Below are 19,079 nucleotides of genomic sequence, written 5' to 3'. Positions count from 1 at the left end.
ACCGTGTTAGTAGCAAATGTTTCCTAGATGATTCAGGGCGAGACGTGCGTGTGCGCCAGTGACCCGCCGTCGGAAGCGCCGGCCCCCCGCAGAAACCACTACTATTTAGGTGCGTGCATTTTCCTAGGTTTACTGTCTATTAGGGATTGTCCCTTAGTTAAGTCCGAACGAGCGGCAGCGAGTAAGGACAGCATGTACCCAACGTTCGCGCAGGTTGAAGGATATGAATATTTTCGGTCGAATATGACATTCGGCCATTCGTGTTTCGGCCATTTGTGATTCGGCCATTCGTTATTTCAGCCATTTGTGTTTCGGCCATTCGTGATTCGGCCATACGTGATTCGGCGATTTGTGTTTCGGCCGTTCGTAGGTAATCCGTGTAGGAATCTATGCTGGAAGAAGGTAGGGGAAGACTGTCCAGAACGCACCGGGGGGGTAGAATGGCCCATGCTATTAATTGTTTAAAAACGCGGAAACTATTTGGTAAAATTATGAATGCGCATTTTATTTTGGTGTAAAACAAGCTAATTCATAATTGTGTAGAATGTAAAAGCATCAAACATAGCCACATGCAATAAAATCAAGCGATTATCCGCGATCTCATTCCACATGTAAGAAATCACGGTTTTCTCTTAAGCTTTTACCACTAGTCGGTATGCAAATTTCATAATAAATACAGTCTATCTAATTGATATACTGTCATACTCGATGATTCATCACAAAAACGGCATTATTTATTAAAATTTTATATTTAATTTTATTGTTTCGGATTATTTATTAAAAATGTAGCAAGGATTGTATAGGACTTAGAATTTGCCTTGTTTTGCTTCTATAATTATATTGATGTCATTATAGACGCAAAACAAATATTTTTCGTTGGTGGCAATATAATTGCCACGGCCTTATAAAGGGTTTAACTTAATTGTACATTGTATAACTTACAATATTTCATCACACATGAGTTGGAGAAAAGTAGATGATAAAATTTTATTGCCAATTGTGTTGAGATATGAACCCATTGTATCCCAGCAAACAAGCGTATGTAACAAACGCTATAACGAACGCTTCCGCCATTTCGGCAGCCTAGTTTTAGGAGTTTATACAACACGTGATTGAATGTAAATTTTTTGGTTGCGTTTAACGCCTAGCTGGGCAAACTTGGTGCGTTTTGTCCACGGGCTTTGGCGTTCTGCCTCACATAATGATTTTGACTCTTGCCAAAAATCGTCAAAAATAACAAAAAAATACTGGTTTTTGTTAGGAAATTTCACCAGGAGTAAGTGTAAAAAAGATCTCAAAGTCTTCTAGAAGTTGAAAAACGTGGAACAAACACGCCGTTGCTCTGCAAAATGATGTTTTGCTTAAGCGGTGCATTCTGCACTACTTTACCCTACTGCGTACAGCCATATTCTTGGAGGCGAAAAAGTCGATAAATCTTAGGCCCATTTAATTGATCAGTTGATGTGCGCTAAGCCCTCCAATCATCGGCTTGTGTTCCTGGTTTGTGATATGTTTTGGGCAGCGATCGTATTCTTTTTTGTTGTCATCGGTATTTCCGAGATGAGGGCTGTGCATGTTGATGATTGTTATGTTGAAGAACCGGCCCTTGATTCTCAATCTGCAACCTGCAACCTGCGTTGATTGGCCGCATCTCGCCCATTACTATGAAAGCTGTACCCAGCTCGTTTGTGTTGTCGCAACTCTGATAGATGTAATGTCCGTCTCTGAACGCTCTGAACGTACGAACCGTTGAACTTTTCCTGCACACCTTCTGCAGCATTACGACGTCGAAGTTGCGGCCCTTCAATGCGGCGAAGAGCACTCGAGTGCTCCGTTGGAAGTTAGGATACCGGCAGTTCCACGTTCTGAGTTTCCAATCCTTTTTCGTCGCATAGGTTTCTCTCGTTCCAGTCCGAACTTGTGTGTTCATCGTTCGTTCATTGCTTTTTGGTTTTTCATGGTGGTGGCTTGCAAGGCTTGCCTGCCCGTGGACCAACGAAGCTTAAAAGAGGCCTCTTTCTCTGTCAGCATACGACCTTGACTTCCACCAGGGTTGGTTACACGATCTGCACCAAAGCTACTCGAATCCCGGTTGGTGCAACGAGGAGGAAGAGGTAGGAGTTGGTAAATAAGTATTTCAAAGACAATTCCCAACCTTATAACGTCCTTTTACAATGAAAATCCTTATCAAATCAACTGTTTTACCTAATATGCACCATTTGCCAGTGCCAAAAGACTGATTTTAGCCGCTTTGTAACCAAAACAAGGGAGTCTACGGAACAATTTTCCAAGGAACTGACAAATACCAGTCGCACCTCACTCATCCCTTACAATGTACGTGTATTACGAATATTTGGTTTAAGTTCCCAAGAGCTACCATCTGTTCGCCATTGTTTGAAGGCAACTATAGAATCCATCTGCAAATCTGCAGCCACAAACAACTCGATTGATGATTCAATCGTTGGGTCGAATCCCTTTGATTTCGTGTTGAGTTGCTCGGGCAAGCCCAAGGTGCTCCACATCATAACATGTCAGTATTAATGCCGGCTCGATGTTCGTAACAAAGCGATTAAAAATTCACGATCAGATAAGATTACAGTAACTGATCAAAATGTCGTGATCTATTTATTCGGCCTGGGGAAAGAATTAGAACGACGCTAATCAATGTAGGCCTTGAAATCAAAATCAACGCAACGAAGCAAACGAGCAGAAAATTAAAATGATTTCACCACCTTGAATGTTGTTATCTGGTGACATGTAAACATTTTATTTTGGCAAATTAATCATCATCAGATGCAATGCAATGGCAATTGCAGTGCCGAAAACTGCACTTTGAAATGCACGACAGCTTGGGCCGGGTGGCTGCGGCCTGCGGGTGTGGTGTCGGCCGTACGAAGGGATCGCATTCGGTGTAGTCCTACACATCCGGCATGGGCATCAGTCAGCACTTCAGCGGCAACAAACAATCTGCCTGTACCGTCTGCCGCCAAGGTTTGTAAATACATACCTTGTGCTTGTAGATACTTACGATAGGCGGCGGTTATCTTGCCGGTGCGATTGCGACAGATTTGTTGCGTGAATTCTCACCGGTTTGTCACCGTTATGATGCCATTAAATAGGTACGTGCGCGCTCGTTTGAAAGTTTGAGCCGTCATAAATCGTCATAAAGCGCAAAATGTGATGACGCGCAGATGATAATGACATGGTCAAAAAATGTTGAAATATGATAAAAAATTGTTGAAAAAATTACAGTTTTTAACTAAGTTTGATTGGATTTCACGTTGAAGCAGAATTCGCTCTTTTGATTGCCTGCATGGCAATCAATTTACTTTACTTACAACGTGCAAAAACTGGGCTTTTCATATGAATAGGTAGTCACTCTCAGGTAATCACTAATGTCAGCTTTACCGCGAAAAACTTTAGAGAGCGACAAAACAATCAAAGCAAATTGAAACCAGTTTATCTCGGCCTGCTGAGATGTTCACTTTCAGAAGTAGTAAGAGTTATTGTAATTTTATGTCAAAACAAAAGTCCGTTTCTGATCCCTTTTTTCTCTCTGTTTTCAATTTCAGATAACAATCGAACAACGCATGTGTGGATTTCTCCGGAATCGATAGCTACCGATTGCTGATCGATCGATTTGGAATAGCGACCCGTTCCGGTTTCGAAGCTTTTGAAAAACGAAGAAGAATCATTACCGAGCAGTGAAATGTTGTTGTTATAGTGTTTACCTTAAACGACAGTACGCTAGCGTGAGAGAAGGTGGGGTGTCGGAAAAGTTTCCTCATATTTTTTCGTTGTTGTTGTTGTTGAGCGGAACACTGCGCCAAGTTGTGAGAAAAATTCGTTACAAACGGAGCAAAACGACGACGAACACCCGGACAGAACAATGGCAGTTAGTTAGAAGTGTGTGGTGCGACACGGGTTTTATTGTGAGTTGGACCCTAGCAGCAGCAGCCGCCGAAGCAGCAGAGGAAGTGGAAGGAAAAGCGACGCGACGCCGTAGAAGAAGACGACTGCTGTTTGCACCGAGAGGGCCTCCTCCTTGCTGGTTCCTCCGCTGAAGGAGGGAAATTCGACGCGTTCAAGCAAAACAAAAAAAAAAAACGAGTCTAAGGGCGGAAGTTACACACTTCTCACACTCACTGATATATATAAAAAATAGATTATCTACTACCTACTGTTACTACTAAATCTACTACTACTACTACCACTACTGAATACGCTCTAGTGAGAGAAAAAAAACAAGAAAAGAGAAGATTAGTGTTTAGGAATTCGTTGAAAAAAAACAGACAAACAAACAAAAAATCTACTACTAACATCCCCAACGCTTTAAACAAACCAACAAAAAACAAAAAAGATTTAAAGAAAACACACAGCCCAATATTAAAATAAGTTAAATCGAAGTTAGTAAAGAGAATAAAAAACAAGCAAACAAAGTAAACAGCAAAAATGGCGACGATAGACGGACGACCGGCTCAGTACCAGATCACGCTGAAGAACCTGCGCGAGATCATGGAGCACCGGGGCCGGGATGCGGTGGCCATCGTGGCCGAGTACGGCGGCGTGCACGAGATCTGCCGGAAGCTGTACACCTCGCCGAACGAGGGCCTCAGCGGTTCGAAGGCGGACATCGAGCACCGGCGGGAAACGTTCGGGTCGAACATCATCCCGCCGAAACCCCCGAAATCGTTCCTGACGCTGGTGTGGGAAGCGCTGCAGGACGTGACGCTGATCATTCTGGAGATTGCGGCCATCATCTCGCTGCTGCTGTCGTTCTACCAGCCGGCGGACGACGATGAGCCGGCCCTCGAGGAGGAGGAGGAACATTACGCGTGGATCGAGGGGCTCGCTATTCTGGTGTCGGTGTTTGTGGTCGTAATAGTGACGGCGTTCAATGATTACTCGAAGGAGAAGCAGTTTCGAGGGTTGCAGTCGCGGATCGAGGGCGAGCACAAGTTTTCCGTGATTCGGGGCGGCGATGCGGTTCAGATCAATATCGGTGACATTGTGGTTGGTGATATTTGCCAGATTAAGTACGGTGATTTGCTGCCCGCGGATGGGATACTGATTCAGAGTAACGATCTTAAGATTGACGAGTCTTCGCTGACGGGCGAGTCGGATCATGTGAAGAAAAGTGAGTCCACCAATCCGATGGTTTTGTCCGGGACGCACGTTATGGAGGGAAGTGGAAAGATGGTTGTCACGGCGGTTGGTGTTAATTCGCAGGCTGGTATAATCTTTACCCTGTTGGGGGCGGCCGTTGACGAGCACGAAGCGGCAGCGAAGAAGCAGAAGAAGGACGCCAAGAAGAAGAAGCTGAAAGATGGCGGCGATGAGATCACGAACAACAGCCACCATCCGTCGCTGAAGCCGCAAACGACAGTGGATTCGATCACTTCCGATGATGGGGATGAGAGTAAGGCTGGCGGAGGTGGTGGTGGTGGCCATGGTGGAAAGGAAAAATCGGTTCTACAGGCGAAGCTAACGAAACTGGCCATTCAGATCGGTTATGCCGGATCGACCATCGCCGTGCTGACGGTTATCATTTTGATCATTCAGTTCTGCATTCAAACGTTCGTTATCGAGCAGAAGCCGTGGAAGAATTCGTACGCTAATAATCTGGTTAAGCATTTCATCATCGGTGTGACCGTGCTGGTCGTTGCCGTTCCGGAGGGTCTCCCGTTGGCCGTCACCCTGTCGCTGGCCTACTCGGTTAAGAAGATGATGAAGGACAACAATTTGGTTCGACATTTGGACGCTTGCGAGACGATGGGCAACGCCACTGCCATTTGTTCCGATAAGACGGGAACGCTCACGACCAACCGGATGACCGTCGTGCAGTCGTACATCTGCGAGAAGCTGTGCAAGGTGACGCCGAAGTTCGGCGACATTCCGCGGATAGTGGGCGAAGCGATCGTCGAAGGTATCTCGCTCAATTCGGCCTACACAACGTGTCTGATGCCGGGACAGAATCCGGGCGATCCGCTGCAGCAGGTTGGCAACAAGACGGAGTGTGCGTTGTTGGGATTTGTGCAGGGAGTTGGGAAGAGCTATCAGAGCATTCGGGATGCCCATCCGGAGGATTCGTTCACCCGAGTGTATACGTTCAATTCGGTGCGTAAATCGATGAGTACGGTTATTCCGCGACCGGGCGGAGGCTATCGGGTGTACAGCAAGGGTGCGTCGGAGATTATGCTGAAGAAGTGCGCTTTTATCTACGGACAGGATGGGGTGCTGGAGAAGTTTACCCGCGACATGCAGGAGCGGCTGATTCATCAGGTGATCGAACCGATGGCGTGCGATGGGCTGCGAACGATTTGTGTCGCGTTCCGCGACTTTGTGCCCGGCAAGGCGGAGATCAATCAGGTGCACTGCGATGGCGAGCCTAACTGGGACGAAGAAGATAATATTGTGAGCAATTTGACGTGTTTGTGTGTGGTTGGAATCGAGGATCCGGTTCGGCCGGAGGTACCGGATGCAATCAGGAAGTGTCAACGGGCGGGAATAACCGTTCGGATGGTTACCGGTGATAATATTAATACGGCCCGGTCGATCGCTACCAAGTGCGGTATCATCCGACCGCAGGATGACTTTTTGATTTTGGAAGGGAAGGAGTTTAACCGGCGGATTCGCGATAGCAACGGAGACATTCAGCAGCATTTGTTGGATAAGGTTTGGCCGAAGCTGCGGGTATTGGCCCGCTCGTCACCGACCGATAAGTACAATCTGGTGAAGGGCATCATCGACAGTAAGGTTTCGGATAATCGCGAGGTGGTCGCCGTCACCGGTGACGGTACGAACGACGGACCGGCCCTGAAGAAGGCGGATGTCGGTTTTGCGATGGGAATTGCCGGCACGGACGTGGCCAAGGAAGCGTCGGATATTATACTTACGGATGATAACTTTAGCAGCATCGTTAAGGCGGTTATGTGGGGTCGGAACGTGTACGATTCGATCGCCAAGTTTTTGCAGTTCCAATTGACGGTCAACGTGGTGGCAGTTATTGTGGCATTTATCGGTGCTTGTGCCGTGCAGGATTCGCCGCTGAAGGCGGTCCAGATGCTGTGGATGAATTTGATTATGGACACGCTTGCGTCGTTGGCGTTGGCCACGGAAATGCCGACGGCCGATCTGCTGCTGCGCAAACCGTACGGCCGAACGAAACCACTGATCTCACGCACAATGATGAAGAACATTCTGGGGCAGGCTCTGTACCAGCTGGTGATCGTTTTCGCGCTGCTCTTCGTTGGCGATTGGTTCCTGGACATCGAGTCGGGTCGAGGCCAACCGCTGAATGCCGAAGCGACCCAGCACTTTACCATCATCTTCAACGTGTTCGTCTTCATGACCCTGTTCAACGAGCTGAACGCGCGCAAGATCCACGGGCAACGGAACATCTTCCAGGGTCTCTTCACGAATCCGATCTTCTACAGCATCTGGGTCATTACGCTGGTGTCGCAGATCTTCATCATCCAGTTCGGCAAGGTGGCCTTCTCGACCAAGGCCCTGAACATCGAGCAGTGGCTGTGGAGTGTGTTCTTCGGCCTCGGCACCCTGATCTGGGGCCAGCTCGTTACGTCCATCCCGACCCGCAAGATGCCCAAGAAGATGGCGTGGGGACGCGGCGAAGGCGCCGAGTACGCCGAAGCGATCCGGCTCGGTGAGGAGCGCTACGACTCCATGGACAATGACAAGAAACCCCGTGCAGGTCAGATATTATGGATCCGTGGCCTTACTAGGCTGCAGACCCAGCTTCGTGTTGTACGTGCATTTCGATCCACATTAGAAGATTTAGAAGAACGTCGTTCCATTCATAGCTTGCATAGTCTTAGAAGTTCACGCAGTCATCCCGGAGGCATGAGCACGAGTGGTACAATGACTAGTCAAGGTCTCTCAAATCTCTTATATCCACCAGGTTCCAACATCCCAACCGGCCGGCTAATAGGTACTAATGTTGGCGATCTTAAGTATATTGATGAAGATCAAAGACTTCATAATAATCAGCATATTATAGGTATAAACAACAAAGTAGAATACAGTATATAAATTTAATTTATATATCTTACCACACACGCATATGTATTCTATTCTATTATATATACATATTTGGAACTTCGTATGTTCGATTCAAAAAGCAAACAAACAAAAAACAATATAGGAACTTCAAACTGATCAAAAAAAAAAAAAATCAAACAAAACAAGAAAAAAACAACAAGGAACTTGAAAAATTCCAAGGAATCTTTCATTCTTTTCTCTTGTCTTTGAGACACACGTTGCCGGATCGACTTGCCGGAGAGCAACAAACCTACTACCGATCCTCTAAAAAGTAGGAAAGAATAAAAACAAAAATCAAAACAAAGCAAGCAAAATTTACCAAGTGCATATTACTTTGATTGATTTTAATTCTAACCTTTAATTCTTCACCCTTCTATAATCTCGTGCATATTGATTAATTAACCATTACCTAATTATAATCGGTTTGAATTCTTTCTCACTTTTTTTTCGATTCCACTGTGTATTTATTTTCCATTGTGTAACCAACCGAATTAATTTCAGTAAAAAAACGTACGTTCCACTTAAGTCTGTACAGAGTATATTTACTACCATTTGTCCACTACTATTATATTGTTTGTTTAGTTTTTTCTTTCTTTTTAACTTCTAACCTCTAACGTTTAGTTACTTACCGGTATCTCCACACACACCCACACACCATTCTCCCCTTCCGTGCGGTTTTACTCTACTCAATCTAGAAGTTGTAACACTTTTCCCCCTTTTTACCAGTTTAAAAAGCTATTATTAAGTACAACACACTACCGTTTTATTATTTTGTTGGTTTGATTGCGTGTGAGCGTTGTTCTATATGATAATAATTACCTTAGCATTGTTGTAAAAACAATCCTTTTTAGCGGTTGCCTCGGAAACTGATTGGTGTGTAACACAAAAAGAAAAAAAAACCGATCAAAGCAACCACGGTCAGTTTCCGAACCAAAACACAAAACAATCTGTGGTTTTCGTTTTCTTTTTGTTTCTTATGTTAAGTTTCGAACTAGGTTTTCCCTGCGTAACAGTTAAAGCAGTTAGAGCACAAAGTTAGAGGACTGTTGCGCGTTCAATCAAGACTAGAAGGACACACACAAAAAAAAAAAAACAGATGAATCAAACACTTGTACACATTATAGTTTTTAGCGAACGAAAAACGAAAAATAACACAAACTTATTATAACTACAGCTTGCTGTAGCTGTTGTAGCAGGTATGCAAATTTCGAAATTGCGAAAAGTGTTCCCTGTCACTTTGCGAGCGTGTCCCGCTCAATCAAGCGCGTTGTTGTTTCTTTTTTTTCCCCCAAAGAAAAAAAAATCTCACAGTCAAAACATCTTCTGCACCCCCGCCCGTTCCGAATCCGATTGCAGCAAGCGGCTGCGGAGCAGCCCCACCGAAGAAGGATAAATAAACGAGATTTATTTCGTTTGCAGTACTTAAACCATCTCCGGTCCTCTGGTCCTTTCGCGTTCGCGTTCGCGTTCGTTGTTCATTTCCGTTGTTCCGTTAGCTGGCAGGCCCATCCACACAGCATCCTTCCACGGGGAGGAGGGGTTAATCATTGAATGGAGGGTTGCATTTTTTATGCGACCGACCCCACCTTTAGCTGGTTGGTTGGCTGTGGCCAACCACCGGGCAGCAGCAGCAGCAGCAGCAGCGGTGGTTGTAAATTTAGAACTCAATTCCGGGTTTTCCCCCTCCGCACCACATTCATCGGTGGAAATTCCAACCGATCCTACCGGACCGGACCGACTGACTGTGTGTCATCCATTCCTTCCATAGAACGACCGACCACAGCACAATCAAAGTAGGCCACTCCGCTGCTGCGCTGTGCTGTGCTGTGCTGTGTGAATGGAATTGAATGATGATGGCATCGGTTGCCATCTTCGGCTGCTCTGCTGTGAAGGTGGGATGGGGGTGGAAACTGCACCACACTGAAAGAAATGCACGTTTTGAAGTTTAGCCTTTTAATTTTTGCTTTCAATTCTTCCAACGCAACGTAAGAGAGAAAAGGAAATGGTTTTATTTTATTTGGAATTGGCAATTCTGCTCTCATAACGAGTCAGTTTTCGAAAAATGCTAACGTCAGGGAACAATGCCAGCGAACAACGATTGGGTTGGACGTCTTTTTTTTTGCTTGACCCTTGCTGTGGAGCTGGGTGGGTGCCCCTACCCACTTTCGGCACACTCTATCACAACGGTTCGATCGATTTTCCCTTCGGATTTTGCTCCCACAACAACGAACGCTTGCTCCACTGGAAGCTATTTTTGTCGTTTAGATTTCAAGTTGGTTCGTCGGTAGGTACCAAAGTTCTTTTAGCAAATTGAAAACCAACAACAACCGGGACACACCAATGCCGTACTACTACCGTACCGGAAGCACAGGGAGCGAGCAGGATGTGCCAGTCTGGGCTTGGTTTTATTAATATTGCTTCGCCTTCTTTCCTCAAGGGATTTCCGGCTGAAAATCCGTGGAAGCACTCGGTGGTAGGGGTGGTCGGTCGGTACTCGGTACGGAACGGAACGGACGGTACCATTCAATTAAATAGTCGACACTTTGGTTTGACCCGAATCGGAGTTGTTGAGAAAATTGTTGAAAATTTTATTGGCATGCACTTGCAGTGACGCAGATTATAAGCTAGAAACTAAATGTGGTTTTCAAGTTTTTACGATCTGGATTCGACCGCCAGTGGCAGAGGTTCTTTAAAATGGCTTCGAAGGGCAGGAAATGCTTTGTTCACTTTTTGGCTGGAGTTTGATTTTTTCGATTTGAACATTTCTGCCAAAAGTTCAGATATCTTCCAATAGACAAGAGTCAGTTAAGACAATAACTGTTTAGAAGCAAGCCAAACCATTCATCAACCCATTTCACCACATTTTCGTAAGAATTGCTGCACCGCCAGTGCGTGTCCCACAGTTGCAAATCCTTGACCGGTTTTGCAGTATGTGATGGAGCATTATCATGCAAGAAAATCACGTTGTGTTGCCGTTTCTCTGTATTCTGGTCGGCTTTCACCTAAATTGGTTCCTTCTAGCAGCATAAAACCCGGGTGGCTCTTGCTGTGTATCAAGAATTCCCCTCCACTGTACTCGTACTAGTTGGACTACTCGTCACCTATTCTGTTCTGTGATCGAAGCGTTTTGCGGTGGGAAAAAAGCAGGCTTGACTTCCAACTGTGACCAGAGATTCCAAATTTATGAACTTATCTTCCAGTTCAGTGCCGTCAATAGTTCCTGTTCTTAGGAGGCGTTTCGTTGTTTTCTCTAGAGCCTTTTGCTACCATATAATCGACGCATTGATTTGTAACCCAATTCTGCTAGCTTTCCTTTTAAGTCTGGCGTAGATTGCCTCCACCGTTCCAAGGTTTCTAATAATAATGCCGTCTGGTGGTGGTCTGCAAAGGCTGGGAGTTGGCTACTTTTGCCGAAGATCGTTCCTTTCGTTTCGATGACCACTCGCGCTCTGCTCCAATCGAAGGGACTCGAATCCAGAGTAGCTTTGATCAGCCGCGTCAGTTTGTCCGGAGAACCGCTCTCGTGCATTATCTGCCATGACTGTTCGCGGTCGACTGTATCATACGCTGCCCCTGAAATCTGCAAAAATATGTTGTGAAGGCACGCTTTATTCCCTCATTTCTGGAGCATTTGTCGGACTGCTTTTCACCCAAAGCTCGATTCTCCTGTGCTTATCCAAGATTTTTGACGTTTAGGATTCTCGAAAGAAATCCACTTTCCATGGCTCCTCACAATCCTGTGGAGGAATTCAGATGTTTGGAGATGACTTTTTCAGTCATACTCAATTGCTCCGTGAGTCATTGTTATGTTTGTCTGTCATCTTGGTCCAAAGCGGCTTGGAGTTCACTGTTCCTGAACGCTATTCGTCTCTCACGACAAGCACTACGCTTTTCAAAAGCATGTCCACTGTAACCTTCGACGAGTATTCAATATCATTCTGCAGTAGTTTTTTTTCTCAGAAAAGGAACGCCTTGGACTTAAACGTCTTTCTAAGACTTGATTCTTCTTTATCGCAGACTTCGCAGCCGGCTAATTAGAGTACAGAACACAATTACAGAGCTAGTGAATCAATCCTACTGACTTGATCTAGCAGCACCGCCTAGCAGTGTTGCAAAGCCCACACTTGTGTGGTCTAATTTTCTCGTTCCAACGAACACGCTGGCTTATGCCATCCCTTCGGACTCTTGCTCTTATTTATTCATGCACTGCGACGAATTTTTGCGTGTGTGTATTTAGCTAACAGCCTAAACGGTCGTCGTTCTCGCACATCATTGCAACCCGAACTACTGATATCGATCACTCGTGAGGGTTCGCACTGCCACCCCCGTTAGTAATTAGTAATCGAGGGCGAAGATGAAGAAGAAAAGAAAAAGTTATGCACAATCTGTCTTCCAGTGCGCCATTAGGCAGCTGATTGCTCACGAGTTGTGAATAAGCTATGCAGGAAGACGACGTGAGGTTGTGCGTTCGCGGGTGTGTAGGTAGCAGAATGTCAGAACTGTGCCCTCGAAGTTAATTGAGCGGTTAAAAAAATCAATAGTCAGCATTGAAACGTACTCCAAATCGTACTGCCCGGGTACAAAAGCCGAGTGGTTCAAAGCTCTTCAAAGTTAGGCTGTAGAATAAAACTTGTTTTGTTTCGAATTTCAGTTCTTTGCAAGATGTGAAAACAAGGCAATGTTGTCAACCATGCTGTATGATGAGGGATTACTTTGCATTGTGCCATGTCAGGGGCGGTTCGTCTCCTCATCTTCAGGGACGCTCTCGAATCCCTCTGTGGCACCCTCGGTAAGGGTCGAAGCGAAGTGATTGCATATCCTGCATGCTTTTAGACTTCGCTTTTGAGGAGGATTCAACAAGAGGGCATCGAAACCAGACGACGATGTTAACTGAGTGTGGTATCGATTCAGTGGATTAAGCAAGGGTTAACTCTTAGAAAGGCGTTTTATACCCATGACTTTGCCTGTTTACATTCACAGTTAGGGTCATCTGTTGGCAAATGGCTCTTTGCCTGGTATATAAAAGACGAATTGCTATCAGTTGCCATCATTGCTTTGAGCCATGTTTGGGGGGGGGGTGGTTGTTGACGGCATCATTCTCCTCATCCTGGTGAGCGGCTGAACTTCAGGTTAGGAGCAGCTCACGACAGCGTCTGATCCGGAGCTGCCGGCTACAGTAAGAAACGTGTTGTCCCGACACTAAAGCCAAGCGTGATAGACTGCAAACCAGTTAACACAGCTCTGGGTTAGTTTTACAAGAGTTGGGAATGGACTTTGTTGTGTCTCTGTTTCGTGCGTGCCTCAGGGACGTTTCCGAATCTCTTTGAGACTCGGCGAAGGTAGAAGCGAGGTAACGGCTAGTACTGCATGCTTTTAGACATCGCCCTTGAGGGGGTGGTCCATCGAACGGACACCGAAACAAGACTTAGACGCCGGTCCGGCTGAATGAAAGAATGAAATCAGAGTTCTCCTCTGCCGATGGTTAATCGCCATGGCTTTTACCTGTTGCCAGGGTAGATTCTCATTTACAGCCTCTGGGTTTGTCTCTTCTACGTTGTCCGTCCGGATTTCAGAAAACCCGTGTTTCTTCACTGTGTTAACCTCTCATCACTGCAGCACAGAGTGCAAATGCAAATTTCCAAATTCTGCTATACCGGTTGTCACCCAAGGTCTCGTAGGGGATCTAACAAGTGGGTTTCACGGAAATTCGTGCCACTGCGCAACGAATTTTTAGCATCCGATAGATCTTGCAGAAATGTCTAGAATATAACCTGCTCACCCATCACATATTTGAGGGTTTCAAAGCAGCGTACGATCTAGTCGACCGAGACCAAATATGTCAGATAATGCAAGAACACGGTTTTCCGACCGAACTGACAAGACTGGATTGAGTAATATTGAACCGAGTGCATGCTTCTCAATGAGGGGGTGATCCGTTCAGCGGACGATTTTAGCATAGGTAGTCAACCCCTAGACTTGTAAGATGACTTTGATTTTAAAGGTAGAAACTTTGGGACGGCGGAATCAGTCTACGCAATTTTGGTTAGTCTGGAAATACATGGAAGTTAGAGGCTCAAAGTAGTCGATTGCGTGTCTCCCCTCGGACGGTAATCGTTGATGGCGATCAACTAGAAGTGGTAGATGATTTCGTGTATTTGCAAACTTCAAAGCGGAAAGTAGCGAGGTTGTAAAAATCACAAACTCATGCGTTGTTTGGAGAGATTTCCCATCGCTCGATCAGGCTGAAAGCGACTGGCGACTTCTGAGACGTCTAGGAAATTGGCCACGAGTAATCCAGGATCGAGTTAAACGAAGAGAACAGTTTGAAACAGTTCGACCAACCCGCGGGGAATCGTTGCACTAGCCTCAAAATTGTTCTCTGGTTCGCGGGTCGGTATTGTATTCATAACTTCTAATTGTTGTCAATGAACAAAGCCCATCAGCAACTAAAACCCTATTTCTAAATAGTTACTTTGAAATTTGGCGTGCTTTTACACAAAGTTGCAGCAGTCAAGCCGGACAGTAATGTTGGGACCGTCAGCATCGGTTAAACAATCTTAACTTGCAAAATCAATCAATGAAAGTAAGCGGCCCAATCGAACTTGTTAACAATGCCAAAGGCATGAAATTTCTTTCAGTGTCATTTTCGTTTGACGTTGTGCCAACCATCCATCCATCCCCTTCACTGAATTCAATCATAGCAAACTGGGTGATTGATTTTTTCCAAACACAAAAATGCGGTGAAAAGTGCAGTGTTTTGGAAGACAAAACAAAAACGAAATTTGCTTTTTCTCAAATGGGCTCTTTACTATGTGTGTTCAAGTTGTGATAGTTTTCATCAAGCAACGGAAATTAACGCGAAAAGTTCAATGGTGTATTGTCCTTTTGTCCACCAAGAAGAAAACTATTCCTCAGTCTGGAAGCCGTGAGATGTAAGTAAGCTGGGAACACTTTTCGCAGATTAGTTTCGGTTTTTGCTACCAGCAGGTTTTTCTTAAAGTGGTAAACCACGACCACCTTTTTAGGGCGCTGCTGGAGCTCTAAATAACGTGGTCAGCACAGTCTCCAGCAGCATTTTACCGTACCCAAAAACAAAGCTAACGACGCGCCATACCCTAGTGTTAGATCAAGCTCCCCGTCCCCCTCCCCCTTCCCGTTAGTAGCAGGTAGGGAGCAGTAACCGCAAGCGACATACGGACCAACTTAATTTGTTGTTAAGGACGCCGCACTAAGCATATTATCTAGCAGTTTAAGTTTATGTTAATAACAGCCCATAGAAGAAGAGTTAAGTGAGGTTTAGATATCTACACACACAGCTTCTAGAATTGTTTGTTAAGGAAAAAAAACAAAAAAAAACTAACCATTGTCGAGAGGAAACAAAAGCACACAGAAGATTTATAACTTTGTTGTTGTTGTTTTATTTATTTGTAACATTTTGCAGATTTTTTTGCTGACTAAGAACAATTAACGTCTAATAAACTGAGCGTAGTAGTAGAGTAACGCACTACTGCTGCTAAAGAAAAACCTAAACCAATTCCGTTTTGATTTGTTGCTAACACTTTAGTTCGTAAGTTTGTACTAACAGACAACCAGAACAACCTCCCTTCGGTTTTTTCGTCAGTATTTTTCGTTGGTATGCTCGTGCGTGTGTGTACGTGTACGTGTACGTGTACGTGTGTTGATGTCATCTTACCATTCTCTCGAAGGTGATTCCCCGGTTAATTTGACTGGGAGAAAACTAGTTTCTTTCGTTTTTCATCTTTATCTGTGTGCTACTACTACCAACTTTTTTCCATCGTTTTCCTAAGTATTTTCTCTTCTTTATTTTATGTTTGTATCGCTAGAAAACAAAACTTTTCAAAACTTAGAAGAGATGGAGAACTGTAGTCATTGTAGTACTGATGAGAGACTTGAAAGAGAACCGGCCAAAACAAAAAAAAATAACATTACAAAATGCAAGCAAATGTAGTCAATCATAGAGCAAATGAAAAAAAAAAAAAAAAAGAATTGAGAGTGACCACCTGTGTGACGAAGAGCCCGACGATGATTACGATGAAGCTATCTTTGCAATCGGAAGCTAGGATGTACTGCATGTGTATGATAACCGTACCCCATTCTCATATCCCCTCTCCATCTCGCTCGCTACTGGCCGCCCGCTGTATGTATGTTATAACCCGGATTCCAACTTAAAACTCAACTCGTTGTACTCGTTGTACCCACCCACGAACAAACAAAACATACAAAACACACAGACACACAAAACCCCACACGCTCACACACCGGTTCTTTGTTGTTTATCCAAATCCCGATACAACAAGCCTACTTTAAATTGACCGTTCCCATCGCGGCGATATTCACTCTAAAGTTTTTCAGCCTTCCGGAAACCTTTTTCGGTCTGATCCCTAAAAAAAAAATTAAAAAACCACAAGCATTCTCCACCCGATAACAAACCTTTTCCCCACATCCACTTTCCCAGCTTTTTTTTTTTATCGGACCACCTCTCACATCCGGTGGGAATTATCTCATTAAGAGGTTCTACCTTAAACCGACGAAACATGGAAGAAGAAACGCAGCAACCGCCGCCCGGGCAGTTGTTTTGTTGTTATTGTTGCTCGCTACCAACCGCTACCATCATCGCTGGTAGAAGTTTACCGCAGCAGCAGCAGCAGCAGTAACAAAAACCATAGGTTTATCCATGGCAACAACGTACCGGTCAGGCAGGCAGACAGAGGCAGCAAGAACAACAGAGGGGAGAAAAATAAATAAACAAACAGTCGCACCTATGCTGGGGTGCTTGCTCGCTTACTTAGATCTAGATGGATGGAGATACAGCAACGGGAGCGCCCGCTTGGTTAGGCTTCAAACTTCAATGGAGATGCGTGGTGATCCACTTGTTAAGACTCCAAAAAGGGAAAGGAAAATTGGTTTAAATTTTTTTCAGCAATCTTTTTACGGTTCAGCACTTACCTAACACCGTTCAGTCAAATTAGGAAATATTCACCACGCGTCTTATTATCTGTAGAATAGAAAACAACAGTCAACCGTTTGACAAACCATACAGTAGCGCTCAAAAGTCACTTAAACAAAGCAGTTCTGCTTAAAACCTATTATTTACTTTAATTTCAATCCTAAAATAATTGCCGTGGGATTGCTAAACAGAATCTGATTAGACTCGAAATGTTGCTCTAAAACTGTGGTTGGTTTCGTTTGAACTACCCGTACTTCACTGCAAATTTCCGCGAATCAAAATACCTACCTCCCCATTCCGCAATCATCGGAAACGAATGTAATATTTTAAACTTGTTGCTTTCGAGCTTCCTTTCCGAGGATAGCCGTCGTTCTGGGAATCCTCCATCCTACAAGCGTTGAGAGTTGAGTTGAGTTGAGTCTCGTATTTATATTCTGTGTAAAATGCTACTCAGGTTCTCCGGTTTTTAGTTAACCGTTAAAAATTAACTCATTCATCGGCATCAAAACAGGAATTAGGTTCCTTCACGTGCGTGCAGCACATACAAACCAGCTGCGGTGTCCAGGGTCCGCGGTCGTGGACTTAACCATTGTTCATTTAGAGCGCCTTCCACGAATGTCCGTCCCTATTTGGCCTTCTTGGAAGTGATAATTTTAGCAACTACCACCGTGCTTATTCAACGAACGCAAATGTAATCGTCGTTTGCCATTTTTAGACGTAAACTTTTTGCTCTCGGCATAAAATTCACAAAAAAAAAACATACAAAATTGCTCAAATCGTATCAAACGTAATTGATCGAGTCAGTATAGTCGCACGCACGCACAGCAACGTTGCAGTCAGTGTTGTTTGACCGAGTTCGCTCGATTGGTTCCCCGGACCCAGACCCCGGACAGACAGACAGTGTCTGCCGTGGGTGTCTTGTCACTTGTCTTGTCAGTCTCAGTCAGAAGTATGGCATTTTTCCTAGAAACTACTAGTCCAACTTACCTTTGCGTTGGAGCACCAAACACCCACCAGGGAACTCGCGCCCACGGTTCAACTGCCAGCGGAGCTCGATCGGACCAGACCGGCTCGCTACTGTGCGTGACTGCTAATTCAATATGGTTTGAAACGGTTTTAGCGGTTTTCGCTGGCGTTTCCTGTGAACGAATGTAATGTATAAAGTACCCCCAGTAGTAGTTGCTGTTGCTGCATTACAGGGTGTGGTGCAAAACGATTTTATTACAATTTCGTGACTCGACCGGCATTAAAACAAAACCGGGGTAAGCCTTATTAGGTACTGGCTCTGCTCAGCCCGGTTCGATTTCCTTTTAGCGTGAAAATTGCTTCCGGTTCATTCTGTTTATGGGTTTTCATTCCCGTTCATTGCGCGTTTTGAACTCAGTCCGGTCTCACAGTTATATGCACTTGCACCGTGCACTTGGAATGTTTCGCATGTTCTAGACCAAAATATATCTTTGCCAGTCCAGAATATGTCGTGGTGCTTCTAAAAGCGATATGATTACTTACCTTTTTCGCACGCGGGTCTGCAATAGATCGCCACAAATTGCTGGAACTATTGGTTTCAAGAAGATGGCGCGACATGCCGACGTTGCATACATTGTCGGTAAACACTTCAATTAGCAGATGACGTTCAGTAAATCCCCAGAATATCGTATCTTGGCAAGCTCAACAGTTCGGCTTCTGTGTAACGATTAGTTGAGGAACTAACTGGGCAAAAACCAGGCTAGTAGCTCCAATAAGATGACGAATCAATAATGAAAATCGGCTATTCCGACGATCATCGGATTCTGATTACACCTTAATTTACCATATTGTATGGAAATATTTGTAACTCATTGTGATGCACACAGGAAAAAACAGGCCAAAATGTGACTATTTTTCAAAAGAGAACCAAACATGTGCCAGTGCAAGTTAAAAGCTTTCCCGATTGACCGCCAACTCAGTCGTCGTAGGTTCGAATCTCGGATTACTGCATTAGCCTCACGATCGTCTCGAAAGCTAACAGCCGACTGCCAAGTCTGTCGAGTAAACGACAAGACGACATCACAAA

The 19,079-nt window shown here is 44.8% G+C and overlaps 1 protein-coding gene across 8 annotated transcripts in view; it reads left to right on the top strand.

Annotated features, from left to right (window-relative positions):
- The window catches only part of LOC128738018 (plasma membrane calcium-transporting ATPase 2), a 181,493-nt gene extending 165,895 nt beyond the window's left edge, over nucleotides 1-15,598 (top strand). For all 8 annotated transcript variants that reach the window (XM_053832817.1, XM_053832824.1, XM_053832823.1 and 5 more), the window contains one exon: nucleotides 3,573-15,598. In XM_053832817.1, the coding sequence (XP_053688792.1) occupies nucleotides 4,453-8,049 (3,597 nt within the window). In that variant the 5' untranslated portion in view covers nucleotides 3,573-4,452 and the 3' untranslated portion in view covers nucleotides 8,050-15,598. The remainder of the gene's footprint in view (nucleotides 1-3,572) is intronic.
- Nucleotides 15,599-19,079: the final 3,481 nt, after the last annotated feature.

The sequence above is a fragment of the Sabethes cyaneus genome, chromosome 2 (assembly GCF_943734655.1).
Source record: "Sabethes cyaneus chromosome 2, idSabCyanKW18_F2, whole genome shotgun sequence".
Taxonomy (NCBI): domain Eukaryota; kingdom Metazoa; phylum Arthropoda; class Insecta; order Diptera; family Culicidae; genus Sabethes; species Sabethes cyaneus.
The sequence above is the reverse complement of the archived record's forward strand: the minus strand, read 5'-3'. Positions and strand labels throughout refer to the sequence as shown.